The sequence below is a fragment of the Mustela lutreola genome, chromosome 1 (assembly GCF_030435805.1).
Source record: "Mustela lutreola isolate mMusLut2 chromosome 1, mMusLut2.pri, whole genome shotgun sequence".
Lineage (NCBI taxonomy): Eukaryota > Metazoa > Chordata > Mammalia > Carnivora > Mustelidae > Mustela > Mustela lutreola.
In genome coordinates, this window is record NC_081290.1 from 228698808 (window position 1) to 228718977 (window position 20170).

The 20170-nt window shown below is 35.2% G+C and overlaps 1 protein-coding gene across 3 annotated transcripts in view; it reads right to left on the reverse strand.

Moving 5' to 3' along the window:
• Window positions 1–458: 458 nt before the first annotated feature.
• ACER3 (alkaline ceramidase 3) overlaps window positions 459–20170 on the reverse strand; it is a 153408-nt gene continuing 133696 nt past the window's right edge. For 2 of the 3 annotated variants that reach the window (XM_059188317.1, XM_059188335.1), the window contains 4 exons: window positions 9412–9513; window positions 6806–6910; window positions 1283–1328; window positions 459–763 (listed from right to left, as the gene is read on the reverse strand). In XM_059188317.1, the coding sequence (XP_059044300.1) occupies window positions 710–763; window positions 1283–1328; window positions 6806–6910; window positions 9412–9513 (307 nt within the window). In that variant the 3' untranslated portion in view covers window positions 459–709. The remainder of the gene's footprint in view (window positions 764–1282; window positions 1329–6805; window positions 6911–9411; window positions 9514–20170) is intronic. The other variant, XM_059188326.1, reaches the window with a different exon arrangement.

The following is a 20170-nucleotide window of genomic DNA, read 5'->3' on the forward strand; positions in this document are numbered from 1 at the left end:
TCGTAAATATTATAAGATGACCCATGCACTCTGATTGGCTGTGGCCATGCACAGACTCCTCAGAGCCCACTGCAAATCTGGCCTATGGCAAGTATGGAACCTAGCAGCAGGACGGAGCTTGCTTATGACATACTGACTAGCACGAAGGCAGACAGTGAAGAACTATCAGAACTATTTTTCATCTTGGAAAATCATTCATTAGGTTACTATGACAAGAATATAAATCAAGGCTTACACAGCTAAGTGCCGGTTCCACAGCCGGCCATCTGGATATGGGGTTTTCCGATACTTAGCTGTTTTGATAATTTAATCAAATATTAAGCAAATATAATTCACATGCAACCCTTATCAAAAAAGGGAAGGAGGTCAATTTCCTATGATCCACACAAACTGTTAACCTGTTAAGAAAAGCCTTATTTTTCCAGCATTTGAGTATATACACACACACATCATGTCTGTTTTTAAAAAAAAAAAAAAAAACATTTTAGAGTGAGGGTGAGGAGGAGAAGGACAATGAGATAAAGACACAAGCTAAACATCCAACATGCCCCATTCCTTATTCTCTGCGTGACTGGCAGCATTACTCAGAAAGTCACTCTTTACTCTGATGGTCATAATATACTTGAATGTGTAGATCTTTAAGGATTTCCTTATTCATTTGGCCAGGTCTATGGTAGGTGCTTTTTTGTTTTCTTGGTGGAATAATTCATCAGTGCTTCCTGAGAGGCTCAAACAGGATCACTGGCCAGATTCCGAAGAGAAACTGTTTGGAAACAAGTTAGGGAAAAATGAAAGAAGGTAACTACCGCATGTCATGCCTGAAAAAGAACCTATGGAGCTAGATGTGCTAACAACTACCCTGGTATTAGTAGCCTGAATATGGCATAGTCTTTCCAGACTTGCACCAGATCTCAGAAACTATTTTTATTTAATTTATTTAAATGGATTAAACTTCTATTTTGTCAGGCATGGAGCTGGGCATTTTAATCATCTCAGATTCTTAAAACAACTCTGTAATGTAGCTATTGACAGCTCCATTTTATTGTTGAAAAAACCCGAGGCTTAAAAAGAACAGACTTGCCCAAAGTCATAAAGCAGTACGTGGAAGACCTGGTCAAGATTCAAAAGCATCTGGTTCCAAAGTTTGTACTCTGTCTACTACCTTTCCACGCCACCCCCTTCTTCCACCTGGGACCCATTCTCCCAACACCAAGCCTCTCCCAACACACCCACACATGCATGCACACATGCATACACACGTACCCCTAGGAAGGGAACTTACCTTTACTTTTGGCCTGTATTTCAGGTAAAGAGTTCTTGTATATAAACTAAAAGAAAAGGGGAGAGAGGGAAAGCACTTCAGATTAATTTTTAATTCATACAAACTGGCTTACTGAGAAATTTAAGCACAGTGCCTCTGTATACACACAAAGAAAGCAACCCTAGTAGATTCTTTGTTCATTTAGCAACCATTTTTTGAGGAGCTACTCTATGCAGAACACTGGCAAGATGCTAAGGAAGACAGAAATGAATACCCTCGACTGTGACCTCAGGATGTTTGTAGTTTAGTAGGGAGCACTCCACTCACACTCGATGGTTCATGTCACAACTGCCAGTTTCATCTTTGAAGATATATGGTAGCAAGGATTAAAGTAGAGGATTCTTAGAATATTCTGGAAGTGGTTATATCAGCTCTATAAGGATTACAATACAGGTATGAGATAATCAGGAAGGTAAGGAAAGTCTTCCTTACAGTAGCTTTAGAATAAGTAACCTATGAAGATGAGACTGGATTCTAAATCAGTATACATGGCAAGTAAATAACTTGGCTCAAGACTGTTACACAGTTATGAAGTGATGGAGTAAAGCTCCAAGCTCAGATATTTTTAATCCCCAGTACTAACTCTTTGTTTGAAACAAAGATTTGTACAGTACTTAAGTCTGAAAGGACACATATGTTATATTGTTAAATTCTCAAATCATCCCTCTGAAATATTATTTGCATGCTTCACTTGATGAGGTACCCAAAGAATCAAAATTTCCATAACTGAAGCTTGAATATCCAAGCTTCTTTTATTTTAGTTATTTAGGATGAAATATGTCTAAAACATATTCTATCTTCCCTGCCTCCTTAAAAAAAAATCAAAGTAAAACATTTTAACATTAATAGAAAACAAAACAAAATAAAAAAGTCAAAACTCTGCCACCAAATATAATCAAAATGCTTCATTTTTTCCCATATTTACTTTAACCCTTGTCCTGATACAAATTAGTTTTTACACAGGGTTAATAATTACCTACATATGATTTTAGTCTGTTTGTTTCACTTAAAAAGCCAAATAATCCAAATATCTTTCTAAGTTGCTATAAAATTTTCATATAACTTTAAATAGCTGAATAAAAGATATACTATAATTTATTTTATAATTCTACACTATTGTGTAATTTCTTTTTCTTCTATTATTATTGCTGCTTTGCTGATTAAGAAACACTGTAATAAACATAATTGAGTTTACACACACACTTTCACTTTTCTGGGTTATTTCTTTAGGATAGATTTCAAGGAATAAATTGGGAATATAATAAAATATAAATATTTTATTTTCACAAACACATATAGTATCAAATTTCTTTCCAAATGGGTTACATCAATTTACACTGACAAGTAATGTGTGATCGTATCATTTCCCTGCAACTAAGGAATACAGAAGGTAATTTTAAAATATTATAGAGCTCACTTAATGGATATAAAAAAATATCTCACCGTTTTACTTAAAAAATTTTCTAAGAATGTAATATAATCATTTGGTAAAGATTTGGAAGAGTATAAAGGAAAAAGGTCTTTCTCCTACCTGGTACCTTCAGCACAGAGATAAATGCTGGTACTTACCAGTTAACATAAATCCTTACAAAGATAATTAGGTATTTATGAGCAAATATGTATATTTTAGCCCTGTCTTTTTCACAAAAATGGATATCCTACTGTTTTAGAAAGCATTTTGATTACCAATTAGATGATCAGTTTTCTGTTTGCTTATTTACACCCAATATTTCAACCCCCCCCCCCATCATCATCTGGAGGCTTGGCCTTCTCCTCTCCTTTATTTTTTTAATTTAAAAATAGTTTCAAATTTACAGGAAAGTTTTAAGATTGGTATGAAGAATTTCTGTACCCCGTCTCCTAGATGCCAAATTGTTATCATTTAACCACATTTGTTTTTACACACACACACACACACACACACACGTATGTCCAAGTGTATATATATCCTATGGAGTCTTTGAATGACATGATACCCACCGCTTCTAAATATTCTAATATGTATTACCACATAACAAGGACAGTGTCCTAAATTATTATAATACAACCCTTCCGCTCAGGAAATTAATACAATACTAACACCCAACTCAAAACTTCATTCTAATTTTGTTGACTGTCCCAGTAATTTCTTTTTCCTTTCTGATCCAGTTTGCTATCTAGAATCATGCATTGCATTTAGTTTTCATATCTTAATTTGTTTTTTTTTTTAACTAGAGCAGTTCTTCAGTATTTCCTTGTCTCATGAACTTGATAGTTTTAAAAAGTATAAGACTCTGATTCTGTAGAAGGATCTTCAACATAGAACCATCAATATTTCCTCATAACCAGACCTAGGCCATGCATTTTCGGCAGAAATACTACAGAAATTATGCTGAGCTCATTTCAGTGCACTTTATCAGGAGACATACCATAATGACATGCTCTGTCATGGACAGTCTTAACCTTAAATGCACAGTCAAGTTGGTTGCTGCCAGTTTTTTTTCACTATAAAGTCACCATTTCCCCCCTGTATTGGTCTTTCATGGAGAGATATTCTAAATTACACCAATATGTGTTCCTCATCATATTCCCACCTATCAGCCAGAGCATCCACTGATACATAATACATATCAACTATCCCTAAGATGGCTGCCAAATGGTAATCATTTGTGTCCATTATTCCTTCTACATTTGTTAGTTGGCATTCTTTTATAAGGAATACTTCCCTTCTCATTTATTTATATTAGTATGCACTCATAGAGTCTCATTTTATTCAATAGGTTTTAACTTGAAACTCTTTGCTATTTAATTTTGATATTCACAATATCTCAGGTTTATAAGGCCAAAGCTTGCCTTTCAGGCTTCACAGGGTTTCATAGAGCTAGGCAATACATGTATGTATTAGCATATATATACACACATGTATTTTTAATTCATACAACACACACACATTTAACTTCTTCCATATCTGTGTATATATTTATGTTTGTGTCACACACTCATGAGTTCATAATAATACTTTTTAAAAAAGATTTTTATTTATTTATTTGCAAGAAGAGCAAGCAGTGGGGAGGAGTGAAGAGAGAGGGACAAGCAGATGCCCCACTCAGCAGGGAATCCGATGTGTGGCTCAATCCCAGTACCCTGAGATCATGACCTGAGTTGAAGCCAGACACTTAACTGACTGAGCCACCCAGGTGTCCCTAATAATTTAAATTCCAATCTAAACCTCTCAAGATTCTGTCTAGCTTTCCCTCTTTCCATATTTGTAAATCCCTTCTGAGACAGTGGAAAAATCAGGCTTTTATGATCCACAATATATTTACTTATTGTTTAATCAATGAATTTAGTAGTTCAGTGTAACCCATTTCCTAACTCCAGCCACCTCCTCCACGCACCCGGCCATATCCCTTCACCTCATCACTGTTTCCTTGCAGGGCACAGCAGCCACTCCACCCCCCACCCCCCCACCAGATCTTCTTAGAGCTCAGCATGCTACTACCACTGGCCTCCTTTCCTCATTCCTCAGACACTGAATGCTGCCACCTCGGCACAGCACTTCTTCCCACCATTATCCCGCTTCTCTAAAGGGTTTCCATACCAGGAGAAGAGAAGGAGAAAGTGACAGGGAGATGGAAAGGGGAAGGTGAAAACGGGAAAGGGAAAGTGGGAACGCTAACCTTTTTTTTTTTTTTTTTTAAAGATTTCATTTATTTATTTGACAGAGAGAGAGAGTTCACAAGTAGGCAAAAGGGGGAAGTAGGCTCCCCGCTGAGCGGAGAGCCCGACGCGGGGCTCCATCACAGGACCCCGAGATTTTAGCCCAACCCACTGAGCCACCCAGGTGCCCTGAACCCTAACCTTTTAAAATAGCATATAATGAGTATACTTTCACTTCTTATCTATATAGAAATTTACTACTGTATTGTACTATACTGCAGTAATGGCCTTGGGACTTCTTGGGCAGTGTTAAAGTGCTAAGTTTGTAACTGTCAGCCTCATTCTTATTTCTCCTTTTCTATAATTTTTCAATTTCCTCAAACATTTCCTATCCCTTCCCTTTTAAATTAGCTATTTCTAAAGTGCTATGGGCTGAGAATCCAAATAATCAATATAGTAATAACAGGTTGCATAAAGTAAAATAAATATACTTACAGTTCAGAGTTAAAGAGCTCTTCCATGATTAATAACCTTGAGCTCTTCACCGCATGAATGCAATGATGCTTATTTAGCTGCCTCAAAGTCTTTTTTCTGTAATTCTCAGGTAGTTATATTTTAGATAATTCAGGTTGCCTAAATAAGTTATCCCCAGAGAGGTGAGATGCCAATGTTATTTTAAGGAAGTATTTTACAAATTTCAGTTGAGTAAATTTTCATTTTCATATTGGTTCAAAGAAAAATTTTTTCCCCTTCCTAGAAATATTTTAGCTCTCTCAATTCTTGAGAAGAATTTGAGATTAAACATATTCTGGCCCCCTTGTAAAGAGATCGATAGGTACACATTCATTCATTAAATCATTTAACAGTATATACAGAGTGCTTACTATCTGATAGGTATTGTTCTAAGCATTTGAGAATAGCAGTGAATAAGATAAAGTCCCTTACCTCAAGGAACTTTAAGTCTAGCTGGTGGGGACAAACAATAAATATATTAATATTGTTTATAAACAATGTTGTTTATAAACTGTTTATAAATGCTTTGAAGAAAAATAAGGCCTGGTAAGGGGAGAATTATATGGAGACATTATTTGAATAGTGTGATCAGAGAGAACTCTGATTTCATTTTTGTTATAAATGATTGACTTCCAACAGACTCTTGAGCAAGGGAAGAGAAGTGGCAACCAACTTATTTCAGGGAAAGAGACAAATTAAGCTGGGGACTTCTAACACTCATGCTTTCCCAGCCTGCTACTTATGGGATCTGTCTGCTTTTCTCCCTCTAAATTTATTCTCTATAAATAAAGATATGTTGATAAATAAGAAACGGAAATGTTTACATCCTACTTGCTCTAAAAAGGAGATGAATGACTACTTAAAATGTAAATCATGTGTCAGAGGTCAGTAAGTACAACCATCTCGCTATAAGGATGAGAAAACTAGGGACATCTGGGTGGCTCAGTCAGTTAAGCCTCTGCCTTCGGCTCCGGTCATGATTCCAGGTTCCTGGGAAAGAGTCCCATATCAGGCTTCTGCTCAGCAGGGAGCCTGCCTGCTTCTCCCTCTCTCTCTGCTGCCACTCCCACTGCTTGCTCAGTCTCTCTCTCTCTGACAAATAAATAAAGTCTTAAAAAAAAAAAAAAAGGATGAGAAAATTAACGAAGCTTCAGAGAGGGGAAAGGACTTGTTTAAGGTCACCCAGGTGCAGAGGCAAAGCTAGAATATAAGTTCCTGATTTTTGTCCCTGACATTTTATATTTATACCATCCTATTTGAAGAGTAAAGGAAAAAACACTTCAATACTATGCTAAAAAAAAAAAAAAAAAAAAAAAAGTCTCTATTTCCTACCTGAAAAGGATGTGAAGATAAGAACCAAGGCCAGTTAAAATATGCCACCATGCATGAAACTGTGTGGCAACACCTATGATAGGTGGCACCTTCTTTCGAAAGTTCCTGTGTAAAGAGGGGGGGAAATCACCATTATTACTATTTTTTAAATATTTAGCAACTATTGCTGACAGCCTTTGAGCATTTTGAAATGTTATTCTCACATATGGCAATTATTTAATTTTCTTAAGTCTGCTGTAGTCTGCATATTGTTTTCCAAAGTATATTTTGAGGAACAGTAATTCTACCAGAGTTCCATGAAGAAATGATTATGTGTTCAAAAAAACCCACAGACAGTAGTATATAGTTTATTGCCCTCCTGGAGACTGCAATGTCTATTAATAGAATGAAGGCTTTGAGAAGTCCTATCAGAACTACACAAGAGTTTTTTTGTTTGTTTGTTTGTTTTTTAGGTAATGTACTAATGGACAGAGCCCTTTCTTCAAATAATATATTACTAACAATTCCTGAAACAAGTGTTTCCTGGAACACAATCTGGGAAACACTGGTCTACGTAGCTATTCACTCAAGAAGTCAGATACATGCTTTTCCCTGCCCTACACACAACCTCCATCTTGATGAGCACCTTACAGTCTATAAAGTACTTTTGGTAAATATTATTTCACTTCATAGTGAGTCTTTGAAGTGGCTATTATTAGCTTTGCTTTACAGATGAAGAACCTAAAATTCAGAGACCAAGTTGCCCAAGTCACTCAGCCAAGTGGCATAGCTGAGTCTCAAATTCTACATCTTTTGATTAAAGTGTGTACCATATTAATTTCTCATTTACTAGAAGGAAGGAAAACAATCAATTTAAAACTACTTCTCTAGATATCTCATGAATTTTTGAGACAATTACCATCTCTAAGAACCTTCTTCATTTCTTAGTGGCTTTTAACCCAGAAGATGATGACTTATCTTGGCAGCGTAAGTGCTCTCTCTAATGGGGCTTCTGATGAGTAATACAGATTCAGAATCACTCATTCAGAACTTAGTTTTCTAAGCAAGGTATATTACTAGTTTGTTTGTACATTTAAAATATATATTTACTTATTTAATTTTTTATTATGGGAAATTTCAAACATGTGCAAAAGTGAGCAAAATTATAGTGTATCCATTATCCAGGTTCAACAATTTAAATAACTTAACCAACTATTGAGACTCACATTCACTTCTCCCCTTCCATATTTTGAAGCAAATCCTAGATACTGTATCATTTTAATTCTAAATATTTCAGTATGTGTCTCTAAAGATTAAAAGCTCTTTATAGGGTGCCTGGGTGGTGCAGATGGTTGACTCTTGGTTTCTGCTCAGGTCACGATCTCGGGGTCACGAGATCAAGCCCCAAGTAGGGCTTCACACTCAGCATGGTGTCTGCTTGTGATTCTCTCTACCTGTCCCTCTATCCCACTTGTGTTTGCTTTAATAAATAAATAAATAAACTTTTAAAAAAAACCAGCTATTTAAAACATAACAGTAATACCATTTTCACATATAAAATATTAACAATAATCTCTTAATATCATGAAATATTCAATTGCTGATTAAAGTTCCAATTGTCTCATGAGTTTAAAATTTTGTTTTGCAGTTGTTTTGCTTGAATCAAAATTTAAAAAAAATGAACATTGCATTTGGTTGATACACCCTATCTCTTAAGTCTCATATACTTTTAAATATTTTCTTTCCTCTTTTTCTTTCTTCCTTCCTCCCTTCCAGACAGAGTGCGAATGTACACAAGCACACCTGTAGGGGTAGGGGCAGAGGGAGAGAGAGAATCCCAGACTCCATGCTGAGCACAGAGGCTGACACACAGGGCTCCATCTCTCCACCCTGCCATCACAACCTGAACCAAAATCAAGAGTTGGATACTTAACTGAATGAGCCACTCAGGCGCCCTTAAGTCTCTTTTAATCTGTATGTTCCTCTTTTTTTACCCCCTCTGCAATTTATGCCGAAGAGAACACGTCATTTATCTTGTAGATTTCTCACAGTCTGAATTTTGCTGATTGCCTCTCTCTGGTGCTTTTCAATTTATGTGTTTATGCAAAACTTTAGGCACAAAATTTTGAGTTGGAAGGACCCATTCGCTTAACCTGTTGAACATGTTCATTTCATGGAAACTGAGGTACAGAAAGATATTTATCTTGGTGACAGACTAAGCCCAGAGACCCAAAATTCAAACTCTAATCAATACATAATTGCTGACAAAGTGGTAAAGAGAACACTTGCCTTTCTTAGAAAATAACATTAAGTATATTAAAGTACAAAATTATATACATGAATCTTATATGCTTCTTACAAATCCTTAGTATTTTTTCAACACAGCAGATTAGACAGATTTCAGAGGCCTAATTAACATCTGGTCAACTCTATAATTCTGTGATATATACACACAAAAATCCCTATAGATATTATGAAATAGTCTTAGGTCCAAATTTTTAGGTTAATTAAACAAGTATTCTCAGAATTTAACTTAACAATGGCAAAAATTCATTTCATGGCACTAGTAATTCTATATGCTTATGAAATTTTCTGCTTAATAAATTGCTTCCAAAAATGTATCTTACCTCAGTGAATCACAAAAGATGTTATCTATGTTCCATAATAGAAACCCCATTAAAAATATGCCCAAGGATGTATAACCCAGTCCTCTGAGCCATGGATAAACCCTGTGGGAAAAAAAAAAAGAACAGCAAACTGAAATTTTGTTAAGTCACGTCATGTTCAGAGCTTGAAGCCACTGCTTTCAGGAAAAGGAAAGGTTTCCATTAGTATTAAATGCAAACCTATCTATTAAATTCTCTTAATACATTTGCCTATTACATTTAGCCATTAAAAATGAGAGAGAATATGCCATTAAGACTTTGCTAAGTGTTTCAAGAAAGTAATCTGAAGGCCCCCAATAACTTTTTCAGTTCCCTGGAAGAAGTAGGTCGTGCTGCAACAGAATTAACATTGACTGAGTCACCTGCTCTGCGTCAGGCAGGCACCACAGTCAATTAGATACACAGGTAAATGAATAAAATCTTCAAATAAACCCTGTGAGGCAAGTATTAGTTTTTTCACTTCACCAATAAGAAAACTGAAGCTTAGTGAGTTACCCAAAATAAGAACAGTAGCTTATATATTTTTATAGCTTCAATGATGTATCACTGACTTACAATTTAACTGACTATATTTCAAGTGTACATTTGATCAGTACATTTGTATATATCCATGAAACACTACAATCAAGATACTAAACATATCCATCATCTCCAAAAGCTAGTTAGAACATTATATAAATGGAATAACACAATACATCCTCTTCATTGTATGGCTTCTTTCACTTGGCATAATTATTTTAAAACTCATCCATGTTGTTATGTGTATCAAGACTTCATTTCCTTTAATCACTGAGTGGTATTCCATTGTGTGGATATACCACAATTTGTGTATCTGTCCAAATGTTGCTGGACACTAATGTTGTTTCCATTTTTTTCTATAACAAATAAAACAGCTATGAACACTGATAGCTAAGTTTTTGTATGAATGTTTGCTTTCATTTCTATTGGGTAAAAAGGTGAAGAATAGTTGAATTGCACAGCAGGTGAATGTCAAACTTATTAAGACACTGTTAATCTGTTTTCCTAAGTGACTGTATCATTTTACATTTCCACCAGCAGTGTATGAGTTTTTTGTTCTATATCCCCACCAACACTTCATATAACATGGGTAGATTTTTTCATTTTATTTGTTCCTTGGAGATGTCAGTGGTATCTTAACATTGTTTTAATTTCCATTTCCTCAATGATGTTATGGAACATCTTCTTGTTCCCTATTTGCCATCCACGTTAATCTTCTTTGTTACTATTTGTTGAATCTTTGCCTATTTTAAAAAATTGTTTGCCTTCTTATTGAGTTGTAAGAATTCTTTATATATTCTAAACTTTAAGTCCTTTGTTGGATATATATTTTGTAATTTTTTCAAATCTGTGATTTGTTTTTCACTTTTTTAATGTCTCTTGAAGAAAAAAAATTGTTATTTTGGTAAAGCTCAATTTATCAATTTTTTTCACTATAGTTTGTATTTTTTGTATCCTATTTAATAACCTCACTTAACTAAAGTCTGTCTGCAAAGACTTCTATAATTTCTTCTAGAAGTTTTATAATTTTAGCTTTTACATTTAGGGATATGATTCAATTCTAATAATTTTTGTAATGGCATTAACTTTTGCAATGGCAGGAGTTTAAGTTCATTTTTAAAATAAGAATATCCAGTTGTTTTAGGACAATTTATTGAAAAGATTATCTTTTCCTCCACAGAATTACCTTTGAATGTTTACTTAACATCAGGTCAATACAGATGAATAGTCTACTTGAGGATGTTTTACTGATCTATATTTCATTTTTACCACCAATACCACATTGTCTTGATCAGTGTACCACAGACTAAATTAAGGAGTGTTAAGTCATCTAACTTTGTCATTCTTTTTTTTTTTTTTTTTTTAAGATTTTATTTATTCATTTGAGAGAGAGCGCACGTGAGAGCGTGAAGATAGGAAGGAGCAAGAGAAGCAGACTCCCCACTTAGCAGGGAGCCTGATCCCAGGACCCTGGGACCGTAACCTGAGCCGAAGGCAGAGGCCTAACCAATGGTGCCACCAGGCGCCCATGTCACATATATATATATTTTAACTGCTTTAGTTCTTCTAGATCCTTTTTATTCCCTTATAAATTTCAGTATCAGTTTCTCAATTTTTGCCAAAAAGCCTGCAGAGATCTTGATTGTGATTGCAGATCAGTTGGGGAGAACTGACATCTTAACAATATTGAGATTTCTAATCCATGAAAATGGCTCACCTATCTGTTTCTTTAGGTCTTCTTTAATTTCCCTCAGCAAAAAACTGTTTGTTGTAGTTTCCCATATGCAGGTCCTACATACAGTCACTAAATTTTAATCTTTAAACATCTGATGTGTTTTGGTGCTACTGGAAACTGTACTTTTGAAATTTCTCTTTTCAATTATTTGCTGCTAATATATAGAAATATGAATTTTGAATATTCATTTGAATGTTATGACCTTGCTGAATTCCAATTTATTACTCCTAGGAGTTTTTTGTACATGTCCTATGACATTTTCTGTACATGATCACGTGATCTGCAAATACTATTATTGGAAAAGCCTTCAATATTAGTCTTGAAAAGAAGTGGTGATAATACATATTCTTGTTTTATTCATTTTAAAGATTTTATTTATTTATTTGTCAGAGAGAGAGAGAGTGAGAGCGAGCACAGGCAGACAGAGTGGAAGGCAGAGGCAGAGGGAGAAGCAGGCTCCCTGCGGAGCAAGGAGCCCGATGCGGGACTCGATCCCAGGACGCTGGGATCATGACCTGAGCCGAAGGCAGCTGCTTAACCAACTGAGCCACCCAGGCGTCCCCATTTTAAAGATAACTTTTTAAAAAAACACTTTGTACTTTTTCTCCTTTTTTTTTAAAAGTATAGTGAACGACAAGAATAGATTTTCTCAATTATTTTCTTATTTTTACCTGTTAGTATTTGTATATAAATGAATGAAAAAGGGTAATTTAAAAACCATCAGGAAAGCACAAACCTGGCTGTGCAGAGGAAAAAGCATTATTGCCACTGTTTGATGAAGGTTCTCACAGAAGATTAGGTTAAGAGAGTCACAGTCTGTCTTCAGCTTTTCAGAGTATATCATAACCCCATTTAGGGGAGGCAAGAATGAGTCCCAGGAAACACAGGGCTCAACAAAGTGAAGGCATCTGGCAGGGTTGCAGTGTGGGCCAGATGCTGAGATGTGACAAAATATGATCAATGGGAGAAGGGTACTCTCTATTTTCTGCTTCTAAGCTTACTTACCAGGGCCAATCTTCAGCTCTCAGCGGTAGTTCAAAGCAAAATTCTTCTGTGGGGTGAAATGAATGTCTTTGGTTATCCAGGCAGCAGGGTACAGAGGAGAGAGCAAGAATTTCATCAGCACATGGTCCCTACAAGCTAAGTACAGATAAGATTCTGGGGACAGACTACCCATTATTATCAGGTATGAGAATGGGTAATACAGAAGGCCCTCAACACACATGGGTGTGGTGTAACATTGCTTTACTCTGAACTACCTTTTTCACTAGTGTATAGCTATCAGCTGAGAAATTCCTTCCCTTCCTCTTCACCCTGAGAATTGCCTTTACCCCTCTCAATGTTGGATTTCCTATGTCTTGTTATCTCATGTCTTCCTCCTTTTCTGTTTACTCTCTCATTATACATCCTTGAGGAGGTTTCCATAATAGTTTACGGGTTATAAGGGTTTGTTTTTTTTGGTTTTTTTTTTTTGAGAACTCAAATATATGAGCTGGTAGTCTGGTTGGCTGCAGGATTCTAAGTTAGAATTCTAGAATTCTAGCTGCCAGTTTTGTTTTGACAAGCCCCAAACCATTCTGATTTCTGATCCTTCATATGTATATCTGCCTTCTAACCCTACAAACTTGTGGAGTCTTCCTTGTCAAGAATTCTGAAACTGGCATGGGTCTATTTCTACCCATTGTATTGAGTAGCCAGTGGCTATTTCAATGTAATAATTCATGTCTTTCAATTGCAGGGTATTTTAAGTAATTTTGGTAATGATTCCTTCCCTTCCATTTTATCTGCACTGTCTTTGCATCTGGCCTAGTAATATTTCTATTGAGTCTCTTCTCCATTTCTTTCTCATCATCCTGATGGCACCCAGGTTTGTGTGTGTGTGTGTGTGTGTTTGCTTCTGTCTTTTCTGCTGTGAAGCCCACAGACATGAGGAAACACTTCATCACCACTGCTGTTTCTCCACAGCAGTGGTGACGAGTGGGCCTAAGGGTCCTGAGGCCTTGTGCTCTTATTTACTCTGGACCACACCATGGTTAGTGCCTTTCCTGTGGTAGATTCTTATTGGTGGATGGGGGATGATGGACCATAATGCAATCACAATATTTGTTCAGGAGAAGGAATTCCAGTGACTTCTTCAACTGTATCTTTCAAACCATTTGCTTCAGTGATCAGTTTTACCATATTTTTAGTATCTTTGGTGGGGGGAATTCTCTGAATGCTCCTTTTTTTGTCTTGCATCTTACTCTTGATTTCATAGATATTGTGTATTTCTAGAAACATGAATGGATTAATGGTATTTGTTGTTTTGTTATATTTGAAGTTTTCTCTTTCATGCATAAGTTGTTTCTTCTAAGTTGATTCCCCACCCCACCCCCGCAGCCCCTTATTTGTTTTGGCCTCTGTCTTTCATACTGGATGTATTCCTCTTGTCTGGCACTTTCTCCTCACTCTTAAGAATGGGAAACTAAAAAGGTGACCACAAACTCTAAGCATGTGGTTGAGGCCCTAAGAGTAGTAACCTTTACTGTAGGGTTATTTTGCTGGGCCAATTGTTAGGGAACTCCCAAATCAGTATCTTTAGGTCTTTAAAGGCTTCTCATATTCCCTAAAAGAAGATCCTCTCAATTCTCTGCTTAGAGGTTTTTACATTCAACATTCAAAGTGCATAAGGTCACCCAATTTCTCTGATTTCACCATGTTATTGACATGCTCACTGTCTGGCAAAACCCAGTCTAGAGACATTGTTCACCATTACCAGAGAATAAACCTATAGGCTCCTGTAGTTCTTCCATGGTATGGTGTAGGTGAGGGGATGTAAGCATTTAACATCTTCTTAAGGCTTTTAACCAGCCCTTCTTATTTTAGAACCCAATTTCATCTGCTTTTCTAAACTGTCTGTTGGTTAATGCCTGATACTTGATAAAATTATGATGTAAACTGGAGGTTCTTTGTTTAAAATTTGGCTTTCTCGGTTTAGCAGTAATCCATCTGTTTTCCAGCTTTAAGTATTTTATTCAGTCTTCTTGTGGGTTTATGCTTTATTGGATCTTAGTATGGTTTCAGAAGGGAGGAAAATTAGATTGAAGATGTTGATCTTCAATATTATATGTTTTCTTTTCTTTAATTTCTGCCCTTTCATAGTCCCATTCTTCATTTGTGTGGATTGATTCTATTGATCCTTTTTCTAATTATTTAAGTTGTATGCTTAATTCATTATTCTTCAGTTTCTCTGCTCCTAATGTAAACATCTAAGGCATAAATTTCCGGCTAATAACCAGTACTTTGTAGTACTTGATCTGTGGCACTTTCACTGTGATTACTGTATAAGTATTATTTCTACTGCATTTTTTTTGACTTTTATTTACAAGTATGGTTTTAAATTTCCAAATACATGGGCTATTTTGACTAATTCTGTTTTAACTAATTATACTATAGTCAGAGAACATGTTATACTTAAAGTTTGCTGAACCTTGCTTTAAAACTAGTGTCTGAACCATAAGAAACTCTTAACCTCATGAAACAAACTGAGGGTTGCTGAGGGGTGGGGGAGTAAGGTTAGGGTGGCTGGGTTATGGACATTGGGGAGGGTATGTGCTATGGTGAGTGCTGTGAAATATGTAAGCCTCATGATTCACAGACCTATATCCCTGGGGCAAATAATAAATTATATGTTAATAAAAAAATAAAATAAAACTATTGTCTGGTAGATTTAATAACTACTTCATGCATTCTTGAAAACACCAAACTTCTTTAATTTAAATATATTAAATCAATTTGTTATTGTATTATTTAAATTTTGTCCACATCCTGGCTAATATGTTTATTGTGTTAAAATATTTCAGCATGATGCAGCACTGATGCACATCTCTTTGTAATTCTGTCAATTTTTGCTTAAAATTTTCCATAAAAGGTTTAGAATTGCTTTTTTTCCTAATAAATTAAATCTTTTAATAATAACGTAGCAAACACATTTGTTTTAAATAAAGCTTTAATTTTTTTTGTTATTAAAATGGCTAGTCCAACTTTCTTTTAGTCAGTATTTGTGTGGCACATACTGTTTTTATACCCTTTTAAAAAAAAAAGTACTGTGTATTTATGTGGATTTTCTGAGACTAATCAGGTGGGTTTTTTTATTTTTTAAGATTTTTAAAAAATTTTATTTATTTGACAGAGAGAGATCACAAGTAGGCAGAAAGGTAGGCAGAGAGAGAGAGAGAGAGCGCGAAGCAGGCCCCTGCTGAGCAGAGAGCCTGATGCAGAGCTCGAGCCCAGGACCCTGAGATCATGACCTGAGACAAAGGCAGAGGCTTAACTCATTGACCCACCCAGGTGCCCCAAATAGGTGGGTTTTATTATCAAATGTAATAATAATTCTATGAAAATTCAGTATTGTAGTAAGTATTACTTTCTATCTTAAAGTCTTTCAGAGCTTTGGGCAGAGAGCACCTTATGCATGAAATATAAACAACTCTTCTGATCTTAAGTGCCAGCTGTCACCAATTTTCATAAAAAATGTTTTTTTGTTTGTTTGTTTTGCTACTACAGTTAAATAGCCATCGCTAGTCAGGTGAAGAGAGAATGTCTGGTTCTCCATTCAAGGTATTAAAGTAATGCTAAGTAAATGAAAATAGCAGCCACATAAATCTGCATGACCTATCCAAGCCAAGGATAATAGCAATGTCTTAAAAGAAACGAGCACTCAGTTAATCAAGTCCTGTTTTCCTTTTTGGAGTTACATAAGGCAGCAGTACTAGCTAGTTACAGTCTAATATGGCACTTTTGTAGCACAAACACAGCGAAACACATAGAGCTAAACACTGACAGCATCAGTACCTGCTCTAGTCACTTTAGTGTTTACTTCTTGGTCTAGCATGCTGACTATAATATTTTTCTAGTATTATAAAATACTTGCTTTTTAATTTTATATATGATTTTATAAAATTTGTATAATTTTAAAATAATTTTTATAAAATACCTACTTTTTAGTATTAGAAAATACTGTGCTTTTAAGTTTTAATCATTTGACAGTTAAGGCATTAGAAACAAAGGTTTAAGGCTATAACTTAATATATACAAGCATTCACTTCAATTAGTATATTGCTATCTAGAATATACTGTTGAAATATTCTCATTTTATGATATTAAAAACTATGGAATTTCTGTGGTGCCTGTGTGGCTCAGTGTTGTTAAGTGTCTGCCTTCACCTCAAGTCATCATCCCAGGGTCCTGGGACTGAGCCCCACATCGGACTCCCTACTTGGTGGGAAGCCTGCTTTTTCCTCTTCCACTCCCCCTGCTTGTGTTCCCTCTCTTGCTGCTGTCTCTCTCTCTCTGTCAAATAAATAAATCTTAAAAAAAAAAAAAAACCCATCATTTAAAAACTATGGAATTTCATTTATTAAAGTCCAAACCTCAGTGATGGGAAAAGTACAGTATAAAATAATACATATGCAGCCACAATGTTCAGTTACAGTTTAAACTAGGAATTACTAACTGCACAAAGCTGCTTCAAATGAAAATGAAATTTCACATTTTGGCTCCTAGTTCATTCCTGTTTGCAATTGGTACCTTCTGAGAAAGGAGATAAAATTCTTAAGCTAAGTATGTTTTGTGTGTGCAACATACTGTGTATTTATATTTTAATCACACTTTTTATGAATAACACATAGCTGGATTTCTTTTCCATGCTTGAGAGTCTTTGTTTTTTAATTGCTTAGCTTTGTCCATTTATATTTACTGTGATTATTAATATATTTTGAATTATTTCTACCCCTTTATTTTCTGCTTTGAATTTGTTCTGATTTCTCTCTGCTTCCCCTTTTACCCTTCTTTTCCCAATTTCTTTTGGATTCAGTTATATAATTCCATTTACTCCCTCATGTTTTTGAAAGTCACTACAAAATCAATTGCTGTTTCTAATGGCTATCAAAAACACACACGTAAAATCTAAAATTAATCACTGTCTGTATCTTCTTCCCAAATAAAAAGGACCTTAGGAACTAACTATGTAACTAAGATTATCCCCTTGTATCTCATATTATTGTCTACTACTTTAGTTTCATTAAAAAAAATCTCAAATTAGATATGAAAAAATCACAATATTTTGTTCAGATAATCCAAAAGAGATATAGATATAGATATCTAGATATCGATATATCTATATCTCAAATTAGATATGAAATAGTCACAATATTTTATTCAGATAATCCAAAAGATATCTAGATATCGATATCTATATCTATCTATCTATCTATATATATATATATAATTTTTTTTTTTTGGCACCAGCTAAAGTAGTTCCTAAAAGGAAAGTCTTTTAGTGAGTTATATTGGCAAACTTTTCCCATTTTTGTTGTTTTAAAATGCCTTTATCTTGTCCCTGTTTTTGAAGGATATTTGGGTATACAATTCTAAGTTGATGGTTAATTTCTCTCAGCATTTTGAAGATAATAGTCTACTGTGTTTTGGCTTCCATTGTTGCTGTTGATAAGTCTGTTGTTGACTATTCCCTTGTTAATACATCTTCTGTCTCTGGATGTATTAAGATTTCTGTCTTTGGATTTCAGCAATTTCAGTATGCTTTTTCTACAGGTAACAATCAGAATTCAGCTGCAAATAATAGCTCTACTTAGAGCAGAAAAGAATTTAACAATCAATTCCAACCAAAATGATGACTGAGCAAGTATTAGGCTCTCTAGAAATGACTCATGAACACTACCACAGAATTATCTTGCCAAAGGAACTTTCTTCTTTTTCACATTAGGAAGCTGGAGAATTGGGAAACCTCTGGACCACTGCTGCACCCAGCATCATATGATAACCTTAGCTATAATTCATATATCAGGAAGCTATCATCACACTTGTTTCCAGAGCCATGATGCACACCTAGATTCATACTAGTAAATGGATGCTTTACATACTACCATTTATCTCCCCCAGTTAACTTGGTTCTGAATTCAATCTTATGTGAATACATGTGATTGGCAGAAACCTGAATGTATCTGGAAACTTACCAGCAAAAGAAATAAGGAAAATACAGCTTTTAGTTTCTAGCATCTACATTATATGTACTATCTCTTTGAATATCTATTCTGTCCCAATTTTTGCTGTTCTTTTTTTTTTTTTTTTTAAGATTTTATTTATTTGGCAGACAGAGATCACAATTAGGCAGACAGGCAGGCAGAGAGAGAGGAAGGGAAGCAGGCTTCCTGCTGAGCAGAGAGCCCGATGCGGGGCTTGATCCCAGGACCTTGAGCAGAAGGCAGGGGCTTTAACCCACTGAGCCACCCAGGGGCCCCTCAGGTTTTGCTATTCTTTCCCTTGGACCCACGATAAGGACTGTTATTTCCCTGTAATGCTTTTTGGCTTATTTCTTTAGACTTGCCTTCCAATTTAATTAATTCTCTCTTCATCTGTGTCTAATTTAATTTTTAGCTTATCCATTGGACTTTTTAAATTTCAATATATATTTTTAATGTTGGAAGTTCTTTGATTCTTTTTCAAATCTGGAATTTCACTTTTGATAATCTCATGTTCCTTTTCATTTTATCTTTCATTTTACTAAATATTTTCTAAATAGTTATTTTATATTTCAGTATCTGATTTGGGGGAGTTCATTTTTAACTGATTTGTGTTTCTCCTGACTTTTACTTATGGTAGTTTACTTCCTTCTCTGGTTTTGGAATTGATTGTGCACACTTGTTTGATCTCCATCCAATATGCAGAAATCCTATGGGGCTTACATGAAACTGCATTTCTTTAAAGATAATTTGCTTTTGCTTCCCTCAGATATACTGGGGCTCTAGGAATGTTGGATCAGTTTAAGATAATTTTAGACCTTGAAGTTTCCCAGACAATAAAAGTAATCTGTACTTGAATCCAAAATCTATGGGAAGGCAGAACAGTGACTACAAATTCACAGGGGAGTCACTTTTCCTACCTAAAACTGAGGCTAAAAGACAAGGTGTCTTGTAACTGCTCATGATTTCAGAACTCATCTGTCAGTTTAGTTTTCAGTTCCTTCTCCACATTTGATACTTTAGAATTTTCTTTACATTTTTTTTGAGTTCAGCTATGCATTTAAAAGGATGTTTGTTGTGCTTTATCCACAATTTCTAAATGTTTTGTTACAAAAGAGACTTTCAGATATATCTTGTCATAGTTAAAACACCACCACCACAACAAAAAATTCCCCAGAAAACAAGTTCTTTCTGATTTTAAAATATCTTTACTGATAATCACTCTTCTGAATTCCAGGAATTACCATGATAACTAAGACTTCAAGAAACACAACATAGATGGACAAGACAGGTAAACAATGAACAATACTAAATGAAATGATCACCAAATGGAGATATAAGAAAGTAGCTGTGGCAAGACAGATAAAAAAAAGGTGTTTTATCTCCTAGGACTTCCACTGTTAAACCACTTTTTACAGAACTGTCATGTGTGTTTCTACAAGTATTG